This window comes from Schistocerca serialis, chromosome 3, assembly GCF_023864345.2.
Source record: "Schistocerca serialis cubense isolate TAMUIC-IGC-003099 chromosome 3, iqSchSeri2.2, whole genome shotgun sequence".
Lineage (NCBI taxonomy): Eukaryota > Metazoa > Arthropoda > Insecta > Orthoptera > Acrididae > Schistocerca > Schistocerca serialis.
Genome location: NC_064640.1, coordinates 67,113,130 through 67,137,715, shown reverse-complemented (window position 1 = coordinate 67,137,715; position 24,586 = coordinate 67,113,130). Strand labels below are relative to the sequence as shown.

The 24,586-nt window shown below is 41.4% G+C and overlaps 1 protein-coding gene across 1 annotated transcript in view; it reads left to right on the top strand.

The window, feature by feature from the left end:
• The window catches only part of LOC126471528 (dynein axonemal heavy chain 5), a 1,073,018-nt gene that overhangs the window by 278,655 nt on the left and 769,777 nt on the right, over positions 1-24,586 (top strand). The window contains exons 8-12 of the mRNA XM_050099754.1: positions 2,365-2,490; positions 11,919-12,083; positions 12,268-12,375; positions 23,270-23,576; positions 23,694-23,711. Coding sequence (XP_049955711.1) covers positions 2,365-2,490; positions 11,919-12,083; positions 12,268-12,375; positions 23,270-23,576; positions 23,694-23,711 — 724 coding nt within the window. The remainder of the gene's footprint in view (positions 1-2,364; positions 2,491-11,918; positions 12,084-12,267; positions 12,376-23,269; positions 23,577-23,693; positions 23,712-24,586) is intronic.

Here is a 24,586-nt window from a genome sequence, read left to right as displayed (position 1 = left end):
TCCCACGAATTTCGTTGTAGAGTTGTTTTCATATAGCACTCCTGACATTTTTGTGGGTCTCCAGTTACAAGCCCATTTACAGCTGAAGAGCTACGATTTGGAGAATATCTATAGTTCCTTTTCCTGTAATAGATGAAGCGACTGAAAATGACTAGAATTTATTGTCTCTTACCTTTACGCATATGAGAGGAAAAGTATAATTTGTAAGAGGAACATACAACGTATCCCCAATTTATTCAGTTATAAAAATATTATGAACAAAAGTTAATACAGCTATCAACTTTTCAGCAGCATTAAGTAGTCAGTTCTTCCACCTGTACGATAGTCGTATCGCATCCGTCGAAACTTACCATCCGTAGAAACAAGAAGTCTTCTCAGGCGCCCCTTCGCTTGTGAAAACAAGTTGAAGTAGGGAAGAACTTTAAACAGCTTCGAAACCTGTTGCCTTTATGTTATCCGAATAATTCGTTATAGCCTCGTGACAGCGAAAGATCGAACTATTATTTCTCAATCTTCAGCGGATGGCTTTAAGCACCTGTGCGACAACCGTAACTAAACCAGTTTTCGTCGTCTGGAAAAAAGCTAATCAGATAGAGCGATGAACATATTTTTACATTTTTGTACTTTTCTTTTCGACCCGAGGTACGAGGTGCCATGTGCCTATTTTTCAAGGAGTGTGACACCAAAAAGTAACGTACCTTCTTCACTTTAATGTGAGATTAAAGAATTACATGTACTGAAGAAGTGGACGAGTGCAAGAACTTCTAGTTTCTGGCTGGAATGCACGGGCACCCTCCCCACTCCCCTTTCGTGCAGTATTTTGTAAAAGACTTTACGATGAACAACTACGTAGGAAGGAGTGACGTAAGGCTAACATAATATTTTGAGCAAGCGTAGATAGTTGTCACACCTTCCTGCCACAACTGCAATAATATCCGCACGCAGAACACTTTTGTTTCAGGAAGATTGCAGTCCTCCGTAGTACTTTGTTGCGGGTTCTAATCTTGAATTTTGCGCACGATCCATTGTGTTCTTAATCTGCAACGCTGCCATTGAAGTCAGAAGACATGTCTGGTAGACTTTACTACATAAAAGTAATCTCTCACATTAATGGCAATCTCATTGTTGCAGGATGCAGGCAGTGGTTTTGGTCTCGTCTTGTGCTTTATTACCGTTTTCCTCCTCTTTCTCATTAGGTATATATAATGTTTGTACTCTGTTTGAATAGTATATAGAATTTTTAAACTAATGTTTATTACGTTAGAAATAAGAAAACTGACTAGAAATAAAAAGCTCCCTGTAATTCTAGTGATCTGTCTCTCGCAATGAAAAGAACACACGCCTACCTTGCTCTCTTGTACGTGTAAGCGGAGCACTTTGCATCACACTGAATACGCATTACCTCTACTAACAGATATCAGACACCCGCTTTGAACCAAATAAAAACTTACTTTGTTCTTCAGATTTCATTCACGTATTCAGCCACTAAAAATTAGTTACAAGAAATGAATCGCTCTAGTGGCATTTCTACCTTCCGGAAAGAATTGAGTGAAATGTAGCATTAAGAACTTACGTTCTTGAAACCCGTAGCTACTCTGTTACAGTCCCTACGTGCTCCTGTCAAGGTGTCAGTCCGAAAGAATTTTCAGCACAGTGTGCTTTCTGTACTGCAGCAACCTTCTCTTCAGTGGCTGATGAAGAAAAGTGTTGCCACGGAACGAGATTTTATTTTCAGCTACCCGTCTCATGCTCCGAGCACCTAAGCAACACTATCAGTCTCATCACAATATCACCTCATTGTGCAAAAAATTGCTCTTTGGTAGAAGCTGCAGAAGCAGTACACTGTGCATTTTGGCTCTAGAGTATACTCTTTCTGCTTCTTAAAGGGGCTGCTTACTTCACAGTGTTAAGGTTATGGGATTTTTGCCGAAATTAAGAAGTTCGATTAGTTAGCTCAACAAACGGGGCGTGCTCTATATGTTAGCAGAGAAACACTGCAGAACTTAGTGTGAGTAAGTAACCACCTGACTTTCTCTCTTCGTGGTTAGTATTATAGGAATTAAGTGAGAAAGGTGGGTCTAAACTCGTCACGAAATCGTGTCAAATAGTCCTCTAGCGTGATAACTGCAATTAACTAGCCTCGTTCTGCCTCATTTCGTAATTTTGATCGTAAAGCAGTTAGTAAACTTCGCAATTATCTCCTACTCTGTCACTAATCGATCAACTGCCCCTGCAATTTTATGGCCAATTATTCCTGAACACGTTCTTTCAGTTCACTAGAAGTTTCCACAGAATAATAAATTACTGCTTTCAGATAATATGCTTTGAGCTGTTTTACTGAAGTAAGACTCGAACGTGTTCCAGGTTCTGATGGAGAGCCAGCAGCTGCGTCGGGAGAACGACTCCAGTGGCCCTCAAGACGAGCTGGAGTACTGGAAGAAACGGGGAGCGCAATTCTCGCAAATAGTTTCTCATCTGCAAGGCAAGGAGGTTCGTTAAGTTTCTTTCTTACTGTTTATATGATAAGTACACAGTTGGAATCATGGTTGATGCTTCGGGAACATTCTTCGATCTAAGGCGGCCTTCACTTGTCTGTCTGCGAAGCTATGTAACTTAGAGGAAGACTAGTATACTCGTAGATTCTGAGTAGTTGTCCTCTCGTCGCCAGATCCAGTAGTTACGATAATGCTAGGTAAGACTTGCTCTCAGTGGCCTGGATGTCAATATATAACCAAGGCTGATGTGCGTGCAGCATGATGATGCAGTCCTAGAGACACTAGCCCATGCTGATGACGCCACCTCTTCAGTGGAAGGTAATGCTCAAAGAGAATTGAAATTTAAGGTCAGAATCTCGTTGTAGAAGCTCCAGTATTGGTGTGATCAAAAAAACTCTCGAATGTTCTATTATGTAATTTCACCAATCATCGTTATGCACATTTGAGCCTACCTTTTCCTTGCACTCTTATAACTTTGTCCATCAGAATGGGCTCTTTTCCGCTCGTCAGACCAATTTGTTCTGATCTTCTTGAGTTTCTCTGGAAGACCAACACTCCAGTCGTGAATTTTATGCCTAAAATTTTTTATGTGGTATGTCAACTTGTGTTATTTCTGTGAATGTAGATTTTCCCGTCGCACACACCTGATATATTCCTCGCAGTGTTTAGAAATACACGAAGAGCCAAAGAAACAGGCATACCTGCCTATAATAGAGTAGGGCGCCCGCGAGCACGCAGAAGTGCCGCAACACGACGTGGCATGGACTCCACTAATGTCTGAAGATGTGCTGGAGCCGATTGACACCATGTATCCTGCAGGTCTCTCCATAAATCCGTAAGGGTACAAGGGGGTGGACGTGAACAGCACGTTGCAAGGCATTCCAGATATGCTCTATAATGTGGCGAGTAGAAGTGTTTAAGATCAGAAGAGCGTTTCTGGAGTCACTCTGTGGCATTCCTGGATGTGTGAGGTGTAGCATTGTCCTGTTGGAATTGCCGAAGTCCGTCGGAATACACGATGGACACAAATGGATTCCGGTGATCAGACAGGATGCTTACGTACATGTCACCCGTCGGAGTCGTATCTAGACGTATCAGGTGTCCCATATTACTCTAACTGCACACGCCCCACACCATTACAGAGCCTCCACCGGCTTGAACAGTCCCCAGTTGACATGTAGGATCCATGAAGTCATGGGTTGTCTCCATACCCGTACACTTCCATAAGCTCGATGCAATTTGAAACGAGACTTGTCTGATCAGGCAACATGCCTCCAGTCATCAACAGTCCAATGTTGGTAACGGCGGGCCCAGGCGAGACGTAATGCTTTGTGTCGTGAGTCATCAAGGTTACACGAGTGGGCCATCGGCACCGAAAACCCATATCGGTGATGTTTCGTTGACTGATTCACACGTTGACACTTGTTGATGGCCCAGCATTGATATCTGCAGCAATTTGTGGAAGAGTTGCACTTCTGTCACTTTGAACGATTCTCTTCAGCCGTCGTTGGTCCCGTTCTTGCATGATCGTTTTCTGGCTGCAGTGATGTCGGAGATTTGATGTTTTATCGGATTTCCGATATTCATGGTACACTAGTGAAATGGTTGTACGGGAAAATCCCCACTTCTGTGTCCCATCGCTCGTGCGCCGATTATAACGCCGTGTGCAAACTCACTTAAATCTTGATAACCTGCAGTTGTAGCACCAGTAACCGATCTAACAATTGCGCCACACACTGTTTTTCTTATATAACGCAGCGCCGTATTCTGCCTGTTTATACAACCATCAAAAACGTTTTGCGTCACCCCGGTTCCCAGAACTCCTGAAGATAGACGTTGACTGTGAATCTTGTCTCACGGACACAGTCCCTTTGGCTTTTCAGAGATGTCACTAAGCGCGACCAAAGATGTAAACAACCATGGATGAGCAGCGCCTATTAGACGGAGGCGATCCCGCAGCCGATCAGTTCCAGTCATTTCACCAGGAACGAGGTACACGCCTCGTGTTGTCTGTAGTTCAACTATGCCTAGACGGTTAATACCGCGGTTCGATCGCGTCCCCATTGTTACTTTGTGCCAGGAAGGACTCTCAACCAGGGAAACGTCGAGGCGTCTCGAACCAAAGCGATGTTTTACGGACATGGCGGAGAAACAGAGAGACAGGAACTGGTGATGACATGCCTCGCTCAGGCCCCCCAAGACCTACTACTGCAGTGGATGACCGCTACCTATGGATTATGGCTCGGAGGAAACCTGACAGCAACGCCACCATGTTGAATAATGCTTTTCGTACAGCCACACGACGCCATGTTAAGACTCAAACTGTGCACAATAGGCTGCATGATGCGCAACTTCACTCCCAACGTCCATGGCGACGTCCATCTTTGCAACCATGACACCATACAGCGCGGTACAGATGGGCCCAACAACATGCCGAATGTGCCGCTCAGGACTGGCAGCACGTTCTCTTTACCGATGAGCGTCGCATGTGTCTTCAACAAGACAATCGTCGGAGACGTGTTTGGAGGCACCCGGTCAGGCTGAACGCCTTAGACACACTGTCCAGTGAGTGTAGCAATGTGGAAGTTACCTGCTGTTTTGGGCTGGCTTTATGTGGGGCCGACGTACGCCCCTGGTGGTCATGGAAGGCGCCGTAACGACTGTAGGATAAGTGAATGCCATCCTCCGACCGATAGTGTAACCATTTCGGCAGCATATTAGAGAGGCATTTGTCTTCATGTACGACAATTCGGGCCCACATCGTGCACATCTTGTGAATGACTACCTTCAGGATAACGACATCGCTCGACTACAGTGGCCAGCATGTTCTACAGACATGAACCCTATCGAACATGCCTGCGATTAATTGAAAAGGTCTGTTTATGGACGACATGACCCACACACCACTCCGAGCGATCTACGCCGAATCGCCGTTGAGGAGTGGGACAATCTGGACCAACAGTGCCTTGATGAACTTGTGAATAGTATGCCATGACGAACACAGGCATGCATCAATGCAAGAGGACCTGGTACTGGGTATTATGTGTACCGGTGCAATCTGGACCACCAACTCGCAAGGTCTCGCTGTATGGTGGTACAGCATGCAATGTGTGGTTTTCAAAAGCAATAAAAAGGGCGGAAATGTTGTTTACGTTGATCTCTATTCCAATGTTCTGTATTGGTTCCGGAACTCTCCCAACCGAGGTGATGAAAAACTTTTTTCGATGTGTGTATATATCTGTATTTGAATACGCAAGCCTATACCAGTTTCTTTGGCTGCGTTTGTCCAATGTATTGTTGACTACTTTCGCAGACGACGCTCTAAATTCCCGGTATGTTGAATTTAAGTGGGTCTTTCGCAGAGCCAAGCCACTCTTTTTTTTTCGGTGGTGGTCGGAAGACGGTTTTTATGTTTGATTTTTCCAAAAGTCTCCAAATTATGGTTCACATTGGTCGCAAATACGGAAGAAAAGCGAGTTTATCTTCTTCTCTCTCTTCCCGATTTTCTGTGACCTGTTTCGTCTTGAAAACTCCTAATCTGCGTTTCGCTGTACCCATTTTTGCGGAATACCTCGTTCAGATGCTGCAGTACCCTGGGTACCATGGGGGACAGTACTATTTGCCGCTGCTCTGGATGGTGGCAGCTTGTTGCATGTAGGCACTGGTCTCTGTGAGTCTTATTCCTATGTATTGAATGGCTTAGTGTGCCATCTGCCTTCTTCCTTATTACTATATCCAGAAATGGGGGACAGCCACTCCCCTCTGTTTCCATAGTGAAGGCAATGTTTTCATGGATGTTGTTAAGGTGGTCCAGAAACTCATCCAGTGCCTGTCTGCCATGCTCCCAAGCCAAAAATGTATCCACAACATAGCGGTAGAAGTGCTTGGTATTTTGGTGGGCAGTTTGGTAGGCCACCACCTCAAAGTATTCCATGCGTAGATTTGCGATCCCTGCTTCCTTCAATACCTCTTTCACTGCACCGACCCATTTTATTGTTCCAGTCCGAGCTTCTCGGCGAGTTTCGTTGCATTCCAAACCTGTCTAGTTCATTTGATTGGCTCCATTCTTTTAGCACGCCCATATAATTTTAGCATGTGTATTTTCATGTCTGACTATATATTGGTACTTATTTGAATTTCTTTATTTGCTCTTAGTCTGCATGTTCCCTCTTTAGAATAATTTGGGCCTCAAATTTGCCTGATTACTTTCTGTTTCTTCTTTTGGATTTCACCAGTGTCTCTCTCTCTCTGTTCAAAATTAATATCTCAGTCCCATGAAGACACTATTTGATAACAGTGTTGTAGTGTCTGTTTTGAGTACTGTGTATTTTGAGATGCGTTTTCTTGTTATAGATGCCTTTTGTAAGCGTGAAAGCTCTTTCCGTTTTGTGACAGCGAATTTCGTAATCAGTCTTTTTACAGGCCAGTTTCCAGAAAAGTTTCGTTTCAATATCTGAATTGAAAAATATTTATTTTTTATAATTTAGGGTGCCAGATAGTTGTTAGACACGTTTTTTGTAATGTTATTCGGACCCCTACTCCTTCTACTGTTTCTTTAAGAGTTTCTATTTGTTTTTACTCTGTTTCCCTGACACAGAATTGCCAGCTCATCTTCAAAAGCTAAGCAGTCTGCCCTTATATTAGTTCATCCTAATTTCAATGGTTCATCAATTTTATGTTCTGATCTTAGTTTTCACCACTCTTCGATACTTTTTCTAAGATGCATTTGTAAAGTACTGGAGAGAGGACATAACCTAGTCTAACTCCTGTTCTAATTTGAAAATGTGCTGAAATTCCTCCCCCGAATTTTACCTTAATTTCCTCTTCATTTGGTGTTTGTGAGTCTGGACTGGTTTTTAGAGACATTTCTGGTAGAAATTTCTCTTTGAGCTTAGGACAGTTCAGAAGTTTTCCAAAATATTTGCTAAGTTCTTTGCAGTTTTCATGGCTGTTAAGTGTCAATTGTTCGTTTTCCTTCTTGAAGTACAGATTTGTGGTGCTGGTATCCGTTTAACTTTGTTTTAAAAAGGCTTCCTGGTTCTTTATTTATTAAAGACCTTTTTCAGTCTCATAGAGTTCACTGCCCTCGTATTGTCTTTTGTTCGTGTAATTAATTTTGAAAACTGCTCACTAGTTCAGGACATAACATATGCATTTTCTGATTTGTTACTATTCCATGTTTTGAATGCCCTGAATCGAGATTTTACTGTCTGTTCACAATCTTCACATCACCCAAAGTTATCTTTCTAGTTTTGTAAAGGAATTTGGTTTTGATCAGTTTTGATGAACAAGAGTTAACATAATTTTGAGTTTGAAATTTCTACACCGTTCTACAAATCTCTTTCCAGTTTGATTGTCCCATTTACGTGCAGGGAATTCACCACATGTTTTCTGATTTTTCTCTCTTTCTCTAACTGTGTGCCCTAAAATTGCCGATAAGAGTTTTCACATAAAGTTTATAGATTTTATTTTCCGCCATCTGTAATGACTTATTTGTTTTTACAAGGTGTGGTTTATTTTCTTGTCTGATCGTCATATATGCAATAGTTACTGTGCAAATTTTGTTCATAGGCTTTACTTCGATTACGGATCTCAGAGTGTTTTATGAAACTGTGAACGCAACCCTCAGATGATGTGTGTTTTAGGAAATCTTTTGCCCACTTTGATTTTTCCAAAATACTCGGTGCTCTTATCTGGCAAAATTGTTGCTAGCACGGCCAAAATATTAATTTCTGGTGCTTTAAGTGTTTCTCCTAATTTGTACTGCTTTCCCGCCTTTAGGAGTGAATTAATGATGGTTGTGTCAACGGAAGTTTTGATTTTTGCTTGATATGGCCAGATTTCCTTTGATTTGGGATATAGCGTCACATCGTAGTCTCCCCAGAATCTTATATATCAGGTGCCCCACTGATGGTGGAGGATTTGCTACGTCCTGGGTCAATTTTGCGACTGCTGTAACGGTCCATTGGAATTATAGGGCAGGGTTTGCAAAGAAAACTTAGTGGTTGATACTGAGGGGTTTGTTTCAGAATTTTAAGTTCTGGTCGCACGTCTGGTGAACATGCGCCGACCACACTGAACATTGATCCAAGTCATTCGCAAAGTGGATATCGTTAAATGGGATGCCACGTCTACATGTTCAGCCACACCGAGATCCATTCTCCCGCCTTCACTACCGTTGAGCTCTTCGCTGTCATCCTACCAAGGGGTCCTCAAAGGGTTTTATCACCCGCGCCAGGCAACCTCTCTCTTCCTTCCACGTCACTAGCACTATGTGGACCCCGGATTCGGACCGGCGGAGCTTAGTTTTTTATCGTAATTATTTATTAGTTAACGGTCAACCACAAACCATTTCCGCGATTACGGTACAGGAATCAAGTGTAAAAATGGAAAACCGGAGTGAGATAAATGGGAGTTCAATTAGACCAACACCTCAGTTACATATCACATATTTTGCAAGCACATAGAACAGCAACTTCAGTATCTAAGAAGCTTAAAGTATTGTATATAGAGACTTTCTTCTGTCTCAAGACATTATAAAATTACCTTCCATGACTGTGAGCAGAGTGCAGAGAAAGATCGATCGATACGTGAAGTTACGAGTTTTTTTTAACATCTTCTATAGATGCACCACTCGTAGTAACGGTCATATGTTCTTTGGAACTACGTATTTAACAGCAAGTTGCAAATTCTTGGTTAAAAAAGAGGGACTGAGAAAGGGTAAAATTGTTAGTGCTATGTGGGCATGTATTTAACAAATCTGGAATATGAAATGTAATTTTAGACAGCAATAACAAAGGTAAATATCCTTCAGTAGATGGCCAACATTTGAGACGTTACCCGACGTTCGGAGACATTAATATAATAACAATAACAATAATAACAAATTTTTACCCAACAATTGGATGAATACAGTTCCTCCCTGGTTATGGACCCTATACGATATACGCTTGTCAAATTGAGAAGAGGTTAGCACCTGATTTTGTACGTGCTCCTGATCACATAGTATCTGAATGTCCGATGAACGCACGAGATTTTTCCGTAATTACACGCCAGACATTTGTTTCAACATAGGATTTATTTTTGAGTGGTTATGCACTCACACTTACGTTGTATCAATTTTCCCACAGCACTAGTTTCTCGGTAATTTAAATTAGATAAAACTAAGTAGTGTCAAAAACTATGATTCTACCTTCTTAACCGGCGGGGGAGAGAGGGGTTGGTGTAACCTTACTCATATGGAACAAAGTGGTCGTAGGAAGAGATAGAAACAATAAAAGGATTTTACTTAAGTTCAGTTTGTGAAACAACCTTGATCTTGATAATAATAATATAAGTAGATCTTACAGTAGTAGCACCGCCCACTTCCGGATCTAGATAATGGACAATAATGAGCTAAGAAGTGTTCCGTACAATCATATCAATAAAAAATATTATTGATGTAACAGAAGATTAGCTATAAAACGAATGAGAGCTCCTTGTATCAGATTGCAATACGATATTCGTGGGCGATTATAAACTATTGTCATAAGAAGTGTTATCAGCGCTAACTGCTCATGTATACATTATTTGCATAAGAGGAATATCTGCCTTAATGTGTGTTATACCTAAAAATATACAGCTAACCATTCTACTAAATGCAATCGCCAAGAAGTAGAACATTTAGTTACAACAAAAAATGGTTCAAATGGCTCTGAGCACTATGGGACTTAACTTATGAGGTCATCAGTCCCCTAGAACTTAGAACTACTTAAACCTACCTAACCTAAGGACATCACACACATCCATGCCCGAGGCAGGATTCGAACCTGCGATTAGTTACAACAGAAATCTACTATCGCTTCATCGTTCTGGAACTGAAATCTTAATACAAACAATATAATAACTATCAGAAGATTGTTTCATTACGGGAACAGGAAGCAATAATCTGCTGAATCGAAATATTTCCTTTGCTACTGCGAGCTTGAATTCATTTTTGTCAGACATAGAAAAGAATACGTAATATTCACGCTCATTTTTATTTTTCGTTTTCTGTTAATGGTTCCTATTTAAGAACACACGTCTCGAATTATTGGTTTTATAGGTACATTTTGTGGTTTGACAGAATATATGACAAGTTTATCTCGCTGTGGACTTTCTGTCAACAATATCTTTTAATGATTCCCTTCATTTTTGCTATTAGTGGTCACGAAAACTTTCCCAAGAACCATGACAACGAATATATCTAAACTGTGTAGAATGTTTTACATAAAGAAGCATTATCTGTTTTTTGTAGTTGTTGTTTCTTTAGTCCGAATATTGGTTTAGTGCAACTTTCCACTATTATTTATACTGTATTACTTTCTTCATCTTCACATGGTTACATCTGTTTAATATTGCCTACTGTACTGAAGCCTCGGTCTTTTTTTACATCCCACACGGAGTTAACCATTCCTCGATATCCCAGGATGTGTCCTATCAACAGGCGTCTCCATTCAGCCATAAGTTTCTTTTCTCCCCGATCTGATTTAGTACCGTTTTATTAGCCATTCGACCTGTCCACATAATCTTTACCATGATTATGCAGTACTTCATTCCCATATCTCTTATTCTGTTCTTAACTGAATTCTCGTATATGTTTCACTATTACACGGGCTATACTCCATACAAATACCTTCACGTAAGACTTCATAACACATAAATTTATACTAGAAGAAAGAAATTTCTGACTTCAGCTACATTGGTACTTTGAAATAACTCAATAGCGACAGATGAAAACTTGTGCCCGACCAGGATTCGAACCCGGATTTCCCGCTTAACGCAAGCGATCGCCATAACTGCTTCTGCTATCCGTGCACGTTCCCCGTCCGACTGAAATCTCCATATGCTGCACATTACAGAGCAATGTCCCCTGCCTGTTATTCCCTTCCTCCCACAGACCTACTGTATTCCTGAAGAGATCTGACATTACTTTGCATCTGCACTGAAAGATCTAATCCCGTCAGCTCATATATCATATATGTATGTAGTATTATATATGTACGCATGCCCCAAAGAACGGACTCCATAACCATATAACTTAAATTTAGAATATATGTTAACAAACTTCTCTTTCTCAGAAAATCTTATCTCGCTATTGCCAGTTAGCATTTTATATTCCTTTACGTATTCAGTGATATTACTGCCCAAATAGCAAAACAGCTCTACTACTTCTACATTTTCCTTAATACCAACTGACTTAATTCCAATGCACTCTGTTACCCTTGCTATAGTTTTACTGATGTCCATCTTACGTGGGAGAAAGCAAATCTGAGCGAATGCTCGACCGTAATATGCACCTTGCAATTTACTGTGTGTTCTGAGAGCTACTACCTTAGCTGTGAGGGTTCTTGTATAAATATGGCTTCCTGACGATGATAAGATGAGTGTTGTTTTGTGTTGCAGGTTCAGATGACCATACAGTGCCTGGCACAAGCACGCTCGAAAATTTTGAAGCACTGGAAAGACACCGATCGAAAAATTACCTACTGTTACAATGAAGCACGTGATAATGCAAAATTCATTCAGTCAATGGAAAAGTGTTGCCATTCGCTTTACCTGCACGATCCGGTAAGTTTTTTGTTACTCAGCCGATCGTCTTGCAATCTACCTAGTTTAATCAAAGCAATGAAACTCGAAATACTAAGAGCAAATTATTAACGTTAGTAGTTGCACAGTTATACACATAAAGAATAATAACTCCGATATTCTGGCGGAGACCATAATACAGAGCGTTGTTTTTTTTTTCCCACAGGTACGAATGAGAGATTCTATTTTAAGTCTACTGCAAACAGTTCGCTTGATACACAGCGTTTCGCAGTTCTACAATACATCTGAGAGGACCTCTTCCTTAATGGTCAAGGTAATAACTCGAATTACACATTCATTTCTGATAAGCAATCTTCCTTTTTTACAGGCTTAGAAAAGGTTTAAGAGCCTGCTATTATGAACTTCTACTTTTTTAAATCTTATTTTATTAATTTATCACGTTTCTTTCAATAATAATTCGAAGTTTCTGAGTACTTTTTAAGTTGCAATTAGTAGCGCGCCTTACAAAAATGAAAGCATCTAATGTGGATTTACTTTGCCAGCATGAACGTTACTGAACTGAATGTGAATAGCTGTTATTACTATGTAAATAATTAATTCTATTTTAAGTTTCTACATGTAAGAATTCACATTTTTATCGTCCATTTCTAAATGTACTTTAGATCAATTGCGCATTCTAAGTATATAGGTTCAAATTTAAAAAAGGCAAAATAAACTTTTAATATCACTTTCCCTGTTGTTAATAAAGCGTACTTCTAAATCATCGCCTACTTTTCATTAATAAGGGTAGGTCCTGATATACTGCTATGCGCCTAAACCTAACGTATAACTGGTAACGGTGAACTTCTCACGAATGGCAGAAGAGGAAAACGAACAACTACAGCTTAAGAGACTTGCCAGTTGTCTCCATGATGTCGCCGATAGATCCTATTGTAGCACATTAAGACCCGTGGACGGGAAGAATTTCCTACTATGCACATTGAACCAGTGGTATACGGAGTGTGCTGCCACATAGTTCCTGCTCCGTAAACTGTGTCTCAATATCCGCAACCGGCGAATATATTACACGAAGATCCTTTTTCTTAACATATCGAAGCCTCAATGTACCACAACTTGACAACTCTACGTAATTTTGCATTTTAACACTTATATTCACCATTTTCGATATCTACTTACTGTGAGTAGAATTACGTGGCGAATACTGTCTAGCATGTGTTGGATATTGGAATACACCGGAATGATGTTATTTGAATAGTTTGTGCCATAGAAGAATTCGCAAAAGATCGCTCCAAAGCCTACTGAGGGACGGTAACATATTTACGTAGATCGTATAATCTTTCAGCAAATATAAATTTTCCCCTGAAATTCGTGTAGTATATCTTATATATTAATGTGTGAGAAAGGTAATGGTAGAGATGGATAGGAAACTTATTTTTATATCTTCATGTTACGGTGACTGTCGTAATATCAACATCGAGGATTTCAGTTAGTCTTCATTTTAGTCACTGGTTTCGCAATTTTTATATTTTTTGAGTCGTTATTTTAGGTTCATTGTTGAGGCTTTCTTATTTATAGTTCCATCCACGCGCATATTGCTACTGTCGTTAAAATGCCACTCTAGATCTGTGCTGCGAATCTTTCAAGATCTCTCGATTTATCGAGATATAAGACGAACGCGATTTCAAGCGATAAATGTACAGGTGCTGTAGAATTATGTTTTACATTCAAACTTATCACATGCGTCGATTCATTGTACTTGTATTTTACTACAGTATTAGTAAAAAAACTTTAGATCATCATTTACAATTTCGTTAGCTTGTTCACCAAACATTGCATTCATTCAGTTGTAGTTTAGGCACATGATCATCGAACGTATAATTATACTAATCAAATAATAGTTAAATGCAATAAGTAACAATAATAATGCAACTGCATAATCTGACAACTTAAATTTACCCACAGTACATAGAAATTTGAGGAGGCGACAGCCAGGGTCTATCTTTAGGAATCATTTCTGCCTTCACCTGGAATAAGTTTGGAACATCACGTGAAACCTAATACGAAATGGCTGGACCAGGCAACAGTCCTGTGTTCCCATCACCCACAAATTCCACTCATTCTAATAGCACACATAAAGCGCTCTTCTGCATTTTTGCAGACAATGGGAGTCTTACAAAATAATGGTTCATAAATGGGCGAGAAAATATGCTGTTTGTTATTAACAGTCTTAATTCTTGTGAAAACCTATTAAAATGTATGTTGTAGTGTGCACCCTATACCGAACAGTACTTAAAGGTGTCTGCTCAACATAAAGACAGTAACTGTATCTCAGATTGTATTGGTAACGCCTTCTTCACGAGGTACGAATGTGTACCTTCATTTATTGTATCATCATTTTAAGTTAGTATAATGTAACTCCTAACAGAAATATGTGTGAAGCAGATTTTATTGCACCCAGAAACGATCTTTACTTGGCAGTTGAATGTGCTGTATTTTGAAATAACCTGTTCGATTCGAACTGCGTGCCAGATCAAATCTTGAACCTGGAAACTTGCCTATCTACATAAACATCTATACCTACGTATATACTCCACAAACCATCATACGGTGCATGGTGGAGGGTACCTTGTGCCACTGCTAGTCACTGACTTTTCTGTTCCACTCGCAAATGGAGCGAGGGATAAACGACAGCCTAAATGCCTCCTTACGAACCCTAATTTCTCTTGTCTTGTCTTAGCGGTCATTATACGTGATGCACATTGCTAGCAGTAGAATACTTCAACAGTCATTCGCAAATGACGATTCTTTTTCAGTAGTGTATCGCGAAAAGCTCGCCTTCCCTCCTGGGATACACATTTTAGTTTACGGAGCATCTCTGTAACACTCGCGTATTGATAGAGCCTATCGGTAACGGATCTAGCAGCATGCCTCTGAATTGCTCCAATGTCTTCCTTTAATCCGACTTGGTGGGGATACTAAACACTAGAGCAATGCTGAAGAATGCATCGCAGTACTATTCTACTTTATAGATAAGCTACACCTTCCTAGAATTCTCCTAAATAAACCAAAATCAACCATACGCCTTCCCTACTACCGAACTTACGTACTCGTTCCATTTCATGTCACTTTGCAACGTTACGTCTTGATATTTAATCGACGTGACTGTGTCAAGCGGTACACTACTAATGCTGTATTTAGAAAATGCGGTATTGTTTGTCCTACTCACCTGCATTAACTTACATTTTTCTACATCTGGAGGAAGCTACCATTTTTTACAACGAATGGAAATTTTGTCGGACTCATCCTGTATCCTCCGTCACTCAATCAACGACGACACTTTCCCGTGCACGACAGCGCCATCAGATCGTTTGGATATATTAGATCTACAACTTTGCTTCCAACACTTTTTCTCGAAAGTCGAGGCTTTATTTTGAAAAACTTACAAAAACTTTAAGATTCAAAATATTGGCCATCACTAGGCAACGTATTGCCATTTTTCGGGTACCACACGAATCGCGCGACGGAAGAACTGGGCGTCTTTTGAGGAGATCCGTGAATCGATAGCATTTTCCACCTGTCCATGTGACCGGAAGTGCTGGTCAGCCAGGCCGTGTGCCATTGATTGAAAAGATTTTAGTCAGAGGGAACAATGTCTGGCGAATACAGGGGGTGGTTCAAAATGGCTCTCAGCACTATGGGACTTAACATCTAAAGTCATCAGTCCCCTAGAACTTAGAACTACTTAAACCTAACTAACCTAAGGACATAACAAACATCCATGCCCGAGGCAGGATTCGAACGTGCGACCGTAGCGGTCGCGCGGTTCCAGACTGAAGCGCCTAGAAGCGCTCGGCCACAGCGGCCGGCTGCAGCGGGTGGGGTAGGACTTCCGATGTCAATGTTCCCAAGTACAGGGTAGTTATAATTAAAGTGCAGCTACTCACAGAGGCCTAGTGTGGGCTGTAATTATCGTATGGCAGCGACGCTTCGTAGAAATTCTGATGTGTTTAATGCGGAACCGGATTTCACTGGAAAAAACTAGTTCCAATTTTGGCCACCAGGTGCACATCCGGCGCTGTGACTGCAAGAAAGAGGTGTAGAAGTATTTCCATCTGTAATGGATTAGGAACGGGACGTAGGCAGATAAGGTGAAACAGGTAAGAAACGAATAATGTTTTCTTCATTATTACTAACCGTGCTTACACAAGTTGTTCTGTATGAACATCGGAGACTTCGACGAGATGCTGCATCCATAAAACGACGTGATCAACAGCTGCTCGCAGCTGTTCTGGTGGAATATGAGTAGCGTGTTTCTGTATACTGGGCTGGCCCTTCAGTTCATGTACAGACCGAACTTGTCCCTGGTAAACACGTTCTTTTAGATATCCCCAGAGCCAAAAGTTACATGGATTTCGATCAGTGATCTTGCAGGCCACGCATCTGGAAAACATCTGGAGGTAACAAGATTGCGCAGGGTTTCATTAAGCAGATCTTTTACTAGGCGAGCGACACATCTTGCATAAAAACAGTGGCTTTCACGCAGTTGCGCTCTTCCAAAGCAGGACTCAAATGCTATACTCGTACACAGCGGTGTCGATAACGAGCAGACTTCGTGGTACACCTCACAGGCTCTCTAGATGTATTCTCTTCAAAGGACAACGAACCCAGACAAAAGGTGCTTGTGAATTCACATCACACAGTCATATACGCTGTGTGCAATGGCTTTTCGTGCACAATGCGCGATTTAACAGTACCCCAAATTGGGCAGTTCTGGGTATTCACTGCACACTGTAATGTAAAATGTGTCTCATCACTCCATAGACTATTGTCCGGCCACACGTAATCAACTTTTATCGGTGTCATAAACCGAAGAGCAAATTCAGAACCTCACTGCGGTTCATGATGTTTCAATTGCTGCACCGTAAGAATGTTGTACGGGCGCCAGTGTAGAACAGACCGCAAAACTTTCTGTACTGTTGACCTTGGGATGAACAATTCTCGTGACACTGCACGAGCACTAGCACTGCTCGGGGCACGTTCTGCTTGGTCAGTTACAGCAACAGATACCTCATCAAGAACTTCCACCGGGAAGGGAAATCTTCTTCTTTCAGGTGAGAAAACCAAGCTCACCCGAGTTTTCGAATTTCATTATCATCTTCTTTAAACAATTTAATGATATCGCCAGACCTTTCAGTCGTCGATACTCTCCCAGTGCACCAATGTAATTGCTGCCGGTCTCATAATACTGTTTTTCTCTTCTCGATAGCAATACGGGTACTCACTTTATAGCTTGTCACATGACAGCGTGGATGTCATACCATCATACAGTGTAAAGCACCAGGTTTGCACCTGGTGGCCAAAATTGGAACTATTTTCTACAGCGTAACTCAGTTCCATATTAACGTATTAGCATATCTGCCACGTTTCGGTGCCATACCACAATTACAGCTCACTCCGGACCACTCGGTATATACAGAATAAGAGCGATCCTGTCACGCTTCCCTGGGTCACTCCTGATGATACCCTTTCCTCTGATTAACCATAAGATGCTCCCCTACTATAACATTTACCTACTCACAAGGGGAGGCCGCCAATTGTGAAATTCAGATTCGATTCATACTGCGCATAAGAAAAGTTCATGGCCAGAGGTGTAATGTGGCAAAGCGCCAAGATGCACTTCTCAGCCGTTGTCGAGAAAATCGACAGTTAAAAGAAACCGTTGCGGTGAAATACTCTCTACGATTAATGATTTTATACAGCATCGTGGCGCAGCGGTAAGCGCTCGGGTTCGTAATCCGAAGGTCGCCGGATCGGATCTCGCGACATGCAACTTTTTTTTTTTAGTATTTGTTTTTTTTAATTCAATTGTGTATATATAAATAATTCCCGGCAATCAGTTGCAACAATTATGCATATAATAAGTTGTTGAAAGTCGTTTGTCGTGGAAAAACTGGCGACTTCGAACATCATTATTATGTTTTCCGCAAACAAAGTTGTATCTTACAAATGTTATTAATTGTCTTCGTAATGTTAACCACGTATAGTTAACGGAAGACGTAGAAATGGTATTCCGAAACGAATACGTATAGCGTAAGTCAAACGTTCGAATTAGAATAGAAACCCCACGAACACAAAGTTGCTGCGGCATGTATGAAATATAAACTCCGTTACTCGCTCGTTACACTTGAAGGACAGATGTTGAATGGGCCGAAACGAGCAGCCGCATAACAGCGTAGTTGCCTGCTAACTTCGAAAGAAGGTAGATGCGGTCACTAGCGCAACTTATAAAATCGTCGAAAATCAGTGCGGACGGGAGAGCTTTGGTACACCCTGTTAAAAAAACCGAAAAATGGAGGCGGTACAATTGGAGAGCGATCCGCCTTCACCAATATGCATAAGCAATTCATTAATAGTTTATATATGTATGTATATATTTGAATTACAAATAACTAATAATAAAAAAAAATTGCATGGCACGAGATTCGAACCGGCGACCTTCAGAACACGAACCCGAGCGCTCACCGCTGCGCCACCATGCTGTAGAAAATTATTAATCGTAGAGAGTATTTCACCGCAACGGTTTCTTTTAACTGTCGATTTTCTCGACAACGGCTGAGAAGTGCATCTTGGCGCTTTGCCACATTACACCTCTGGCCATGAACTTTTCTTATGCGCAGTATGAATCGAATCTGAATTTCACAATTGGCTGCCTCCCCTTGTCAGTCACAACCATGAGGCCATCTGCGATTATCTACAATGTCAGTGTGAATACACACACATAACTAGTGAGCATAGCCCTACGTGCCAGTACACTGGAGAGCCATGTTGCAGTGGACTGACATAAGCTTTGTTCATTTAAGTTAATCATATCTAAGGCAGTAATATTGTTATCATTCAAAACAATACTCTTGCGTGCAATCAGCTCACTTCCTACGCGCTTATGCATGGTTTTACTTTGTAACATAAGGCAAACTAAAAATTCAGCTTACTGCGCCACTGAGGTTGGTCTGCCTAAAACGAAGAGACGTTATATTCTTATTTGCAAACTTTTTTTCGTCAGTGAAGTCAGATATGTCACTTTACTTAACACATATGAATATATTACTTTTGCTAGATCTAACGGTGAACAATCCTTATACTCATGCGGAGCAATTATTGAAAGAATTTTTGGATGTACATTTCTTATTCAGACTACATTTTTATTGAGGGACAATTTAGTGACACTCATACATCAGGGACAGGGATTAGCCCATTCTGCTGGAGTAACTGGTTGATGTCTCGCCCCTCAATTTGCGTCTTACTTTTTAGTTTAGCCAGAAGTATCCATACGCCAACCTTCTACACCATTCAAGATGGCACATTTTCCCTGTCTCCACGAAATGGCATCCGTCCACTGAATTCTGCTGTTCTGTTCTTCTGAAAATACCGTAACATTCAAATCAAAGATAGGATTTAGATGCAGATGTAATCTACATCTTCATCTACGTGATTACTCTGCTATTCACAATAATGTGCCTGGCAGAGAGTTCAATGAACCACCTTCAAGCTGTCTCTCTACCGTTCCACTCTCGAACGGCACGCGGGAAAAACGAGCACTTAAATTTTTCTGTTCGAGCCCTGATTTCGCTTATTTTATCGTGATGCTCATTTCTCCCTATGTAGATGGGTTCCAACAGAATGTTTACGCAATCGGAGGAGAAAACTGGTGATTGAAATTTCATGAGAAGATCCCGTCGCAACGAAAACCGCCTTTGTTTTAATGATTGGCACTCCAATTCACGTATCATGTCTGGGACACTGTCTCCCCTATTTCGCGATAATACAAAACGAGCTGACCTTCTTTGTACTTTTTCGATGTCATTCATCAGTCTCACCTGATGCGTATCCCACACCCCGCAGCAATACTCCAGATTAGGGCGGACAAACGTGGTGTAAGCAGTCTCTTTAGTAGACCTGTTGCACCTTCTAAGTGTTCTGCCAATGAATCGCAGTCTTTGGTTTGCTCTACCCACAATTTTACCATGTGATCGTTTCAGTTTAGGCTACTTGTAATTGTAATCCCTAAATATTTAGTTGAATTTACAGCCTTCAGATTTGTATGACTTATTGCGTAATCGAAATTTAGCTGATTTCTTTTAGTTCTCATGTGAATAACTTCACACTTTTCCTTATTCAGGCTCAATTGCCACTTTTCGTACCATACAGATATCTTATTTAAAGCATTTTGCAAGTCGTTTTGATCATCTGATGACTTTACAAGACGGTAAATGACAGCATCAATAAATCACACATTTCCTTCCTCATACATTACATTCTATTATAAAATAATTTTTACTTTCCTTCAACTTAAGAGATTTCTTAATATTATGTCCAGAAATGGGTGTGAGCAGGGAAATAGGAAAATATCATGTCACTGCTATGTCTCGTATGCAGTCAGAGTTCGCTCTCTGCGTATCGAGTGACGAGCGTTTATCAGAGGACCTCAAACTATCGTCTAGCTCAAAAACACCGTGTAGCATACTCCTGACGTATCAATGGGGATCTTGCAGTTTCCGTTACATAGCGCAGGCCCAGAAATCTGCAGCCAAGACCATCACTGAGTCGATTTTACCTCCGGTTAAGACTTTGCACTCGGCTCCAAACCAAAGGACACCGAGCAATTCTGCTTGCATCCCGAGTGAGCCTAGCAGTCTTCACCATTTGGGCCTCGAAACTCAAGAGACAGTGCCGACATTATGTGCAACTGGAAGATGAATGCTCCCTGAGCGTATGGCCCTATTATCAGCCAATAATTCAGCTGTAGCTGTCTGATACACTCTGCCTTATGTCAGTGGTTTGTACTTCGAAAATAAGTCCTCAAAGTATGAACCCAAGGGAACACCCCAAGCTGCTGTTCCTCAGTCATATACAAATTTACGAGGGTTGTTCAGAAAGTAAGTTCCGATCGGTCGCAAAATGGAAACCAGTGGGAAAAGCCGGTAAAGCTTTGCACAGATGCGTTGGGCAGTGTCTCTAGTACGCCCGTCGATCGTGTGCGTCGCTCTTTTCAGTTCTGAGTGAATAGTGAGCACGTAAAGATGAGTAGAGAATAACATCTCCCGCCAAGTATGAGGGCCTGGTAAGAGATTTCGCCTGTGTCATGCAGCCCACATAACACAACTGTCGAGCAGTTCCTTCTTCATGCCAATTCTCTGTCGCACACTGCAGGGGCAATGAAGACGCTCCTGCAGCGTTTCCGATGAGAAGTGTTTGACCACCCACAATACAGTCCGTCATTGGCTCCCCCTGTGTCTCATCTCTGCTCACAAGAACCGCTAGCTATGAAGAAAAAATTTTTCCACAGACAACGAGCTGTAGACCAGTACAGATAACTGGCCGAAAGCACAGACGGCTGCTTTCTATGACGAGGATGTTGCAAAGTTGATACAATACTAAGACAACACTCGAAGTTGGAGCGGCGACTATGTAGAGAAGTAGGTGGAAGGTGTACCTAACTGCCGCAAATAAAACGTTTCTGGTTTTCACAGTGGTTTCCATTTCGCGATCGATCGGAACTTACTTTCTGGACAACCCTCGTATTTCCTACGTATTATGTTGACCTACATTATAGGCACAAATTTTACATAGACTTGACTCTCTTTAGCACTCCAAGCTATTTGTGTATTTTCTCAGGAGCTGCGAACATCAGAGTAGTCTAGATGTTGAACAGTATCTTTAAAGAGACTGTGGCAAGATCTGCTGAACCGGTGACAGCATTTAAATGAGTTTCAGAAATTTTGTCAACGGACTGTAGCACGCTGAGCTGGATTCAAAGCAGCAGTTACATGGTACTAGAAAAGCGTTTCTAGATGGAGACGATTCAAAACGATAGATGGTGATGTTTAAGGCTCGAGGGCAGGAACGTGGAAAGTTATGCTGAAAGCTTGGCAAAAAGGAGGGGAACTGCAGATCACTAGCAGGAAAGACGCTACTAAATGTGTGAAACGTCTTAAGACATGGTTTATAATTTTAAATATAAACTGCGATTAGCAAGAGCACGCACTGCTTGCATGGGGAGCGACAGTTAAAACTAAGTTTTTGAAAACGGCTTCAAGTCGCACTTAGTATTTTTCATTTACGGGTTTCGCTTTTCAAAGTAACTTACTTAAACTTTGGCGCTGTCATTGTCATCATTTATTACTACACTTTAAACGTAAGTGCGGGTCAATTTTTGTGACGGGCCAGAAAAAAGGAGGAAATGCAAAAGAAAAGGGAAGAAGAGGGAGAAGAACAAGAAAAAAGTATGGAATGGGTTGGATGCACTAAAGTGGAAAGGAGGGCGAGATGTACGAAAGAGAATCACTGGGAGATTCGAACTGGAGTGTGCTGAACAGTAGATCCGTAAGACTTCCCCTTTCCTGGTAGGGAAACGCTTGAGCCTTGTTGTTTACTACTTTACGCCAATTGAGCCAACGCAAAGGAAGTGTAAATACTACATTTTGGGTTTATTGTTTCATTCGTTTCAGCTTTTCACGGACAAGCTGAATCACGCTGCTGGTGCAATCAATGCGAATTTGGACTCTTTACTGTTACGTGCTTTCATTTGTATCGTACAATATAATTACTGAATTGTGTACCTCCTACTTCTTTGTTACGACCGATGACCTCGCTGTTTAGTCCCTTCCCCCCCAAACCAACCAACTTCTTTGTTAACTCCTGTTCATAGCAAGAGACGCATAAACTGGCTAAACAACGATTAAGATTGAATAAAATATGGTGAGATGTTGCCACGGGCGGGAGCTGTCGGGGAGGGGGGGGGGGGGCGGGGGAGAGGGGAAGAGGGAAGGATTCACTGTAGAACTCCAGGATTCTAGAAGACACAGGGTTTATCTTTGTGTCGACCCTCCACCACCTGTTGAGACTCTCGCACTACGGGGAAAGTTGTGTGGTCACGAGTCACTCCCATTGCAGGCCACATCACAGATACCATCTGAATGTTCCTTCGTTATTACCTGCCGTTATGTGGACGGATCGAAAGGAAATGTCAGAAGACATCAGTAATTAATTTGTAATTTGGGAGGTTTGTAGGACAATATAAAGTAGCAGTCATAGGCTAAGACCTATAATTAGTTTGAAGAAGTTCCTAAATAATTATCCACCTACATCACATCGACGCCAGCCTGTTTCTGCAGCTGTAACTGAAGCATTACGTTTCGCTTTTTGTTTAGATAACGAACCAGATGATAGAGACGTGCAAGCAGTACATCACGAACCGTGGCAAGGAGACCATCTGGTCGCAAGAGCGTGCGGAGGTTCGTCGCAAGCTGGAGCACTGCATCCGGCTGAACAGTACCTACCGCAGCACGTACAGCGTCGTCAAGAGCCAGCCGTTTCTCCCGGGCCAGACCTCCTTCAGCTTCTCCGAGAACTACGTCTTCGGCAAATTCGACGCCTTTTGTGACCGTCTCAACAAAATTATCACCATGTTCAATCTTGTTGACGATTATAACATTTTATTTGAAAGGCGCATGGAAGGCGAGTACCCTAATTTCCGTCAACTGGCACTTCCAAACAACTACTGAATATATGAATATAATCCACGTCTTTGCGAGTGTACCCTAGAAATATAATTATTTATTTCCTTTCTTGCAGGTCTGCTTCTTGGGGAAGGTAACTATCACATGAAGAAACCCATGCCCATTTGAACGAAATGGGCATGAACATACATCACTGTATAACTAAATAACAAAATTAGCCAAAGACGTGTGCTTGTCTTAATTTTAGCGTAAAAATTGTGATTACGCACTAACCTACCATTACATACGTTAATAATTTTTCTAGAACGCAGGCAGATTGAATGAACGCGTTGTTCTTAGTTTTCCGTTGCAAGTCATCGATATCTACAGCATAACTTAAACGTAACATTCTCGCTGTGTCTTTGAATTTCTAGGACTTCATTAGACCAGAAAATTAGCCTTTTTTTCTTAGATTTCATTCGCTACCAATATCTATTTATTACATGCATATACCGGGTGATCAAAAAGTCAGTATAAATTTGAAAACTTAATAAACCACGGAATAATGTAGATAGAGAGGTAAAAATCGACACACGTGCTTGGAATGACATGGGGTTTTATTAGAACCGAAAAAAAACCGAAGTATTGCTAGTTGCGTGATAGATCTCTTGCGTGCGTCGTTTGGTGATGACCGTGTGCTCAGCCGCCACTTTCGTCATGCTTGGCCTCCCAGGTCCCCAGACCTCAGTCCGTGCGATTATTGGCTTTGGGGTTACCTGAAATCACAAGTGTATCGTGATCGACCGACATTTCTAGGGATGCTGAAAGACAACATCCGAAGTCAATGCCTCACCATAGCTCCGGACATGCTTTACAGCGCTGTTCACAACATTACTCCTCGACTACAGCTATTGTTGAGGAATGATGGTGAACATATTGAGCATTTCCTGTAAAGAACATCATCTTTGCTTTGTCTTACTTTGTTATGCTAATTATTGCTATTCTGATCAGATGAAGCGCCATCTGTCG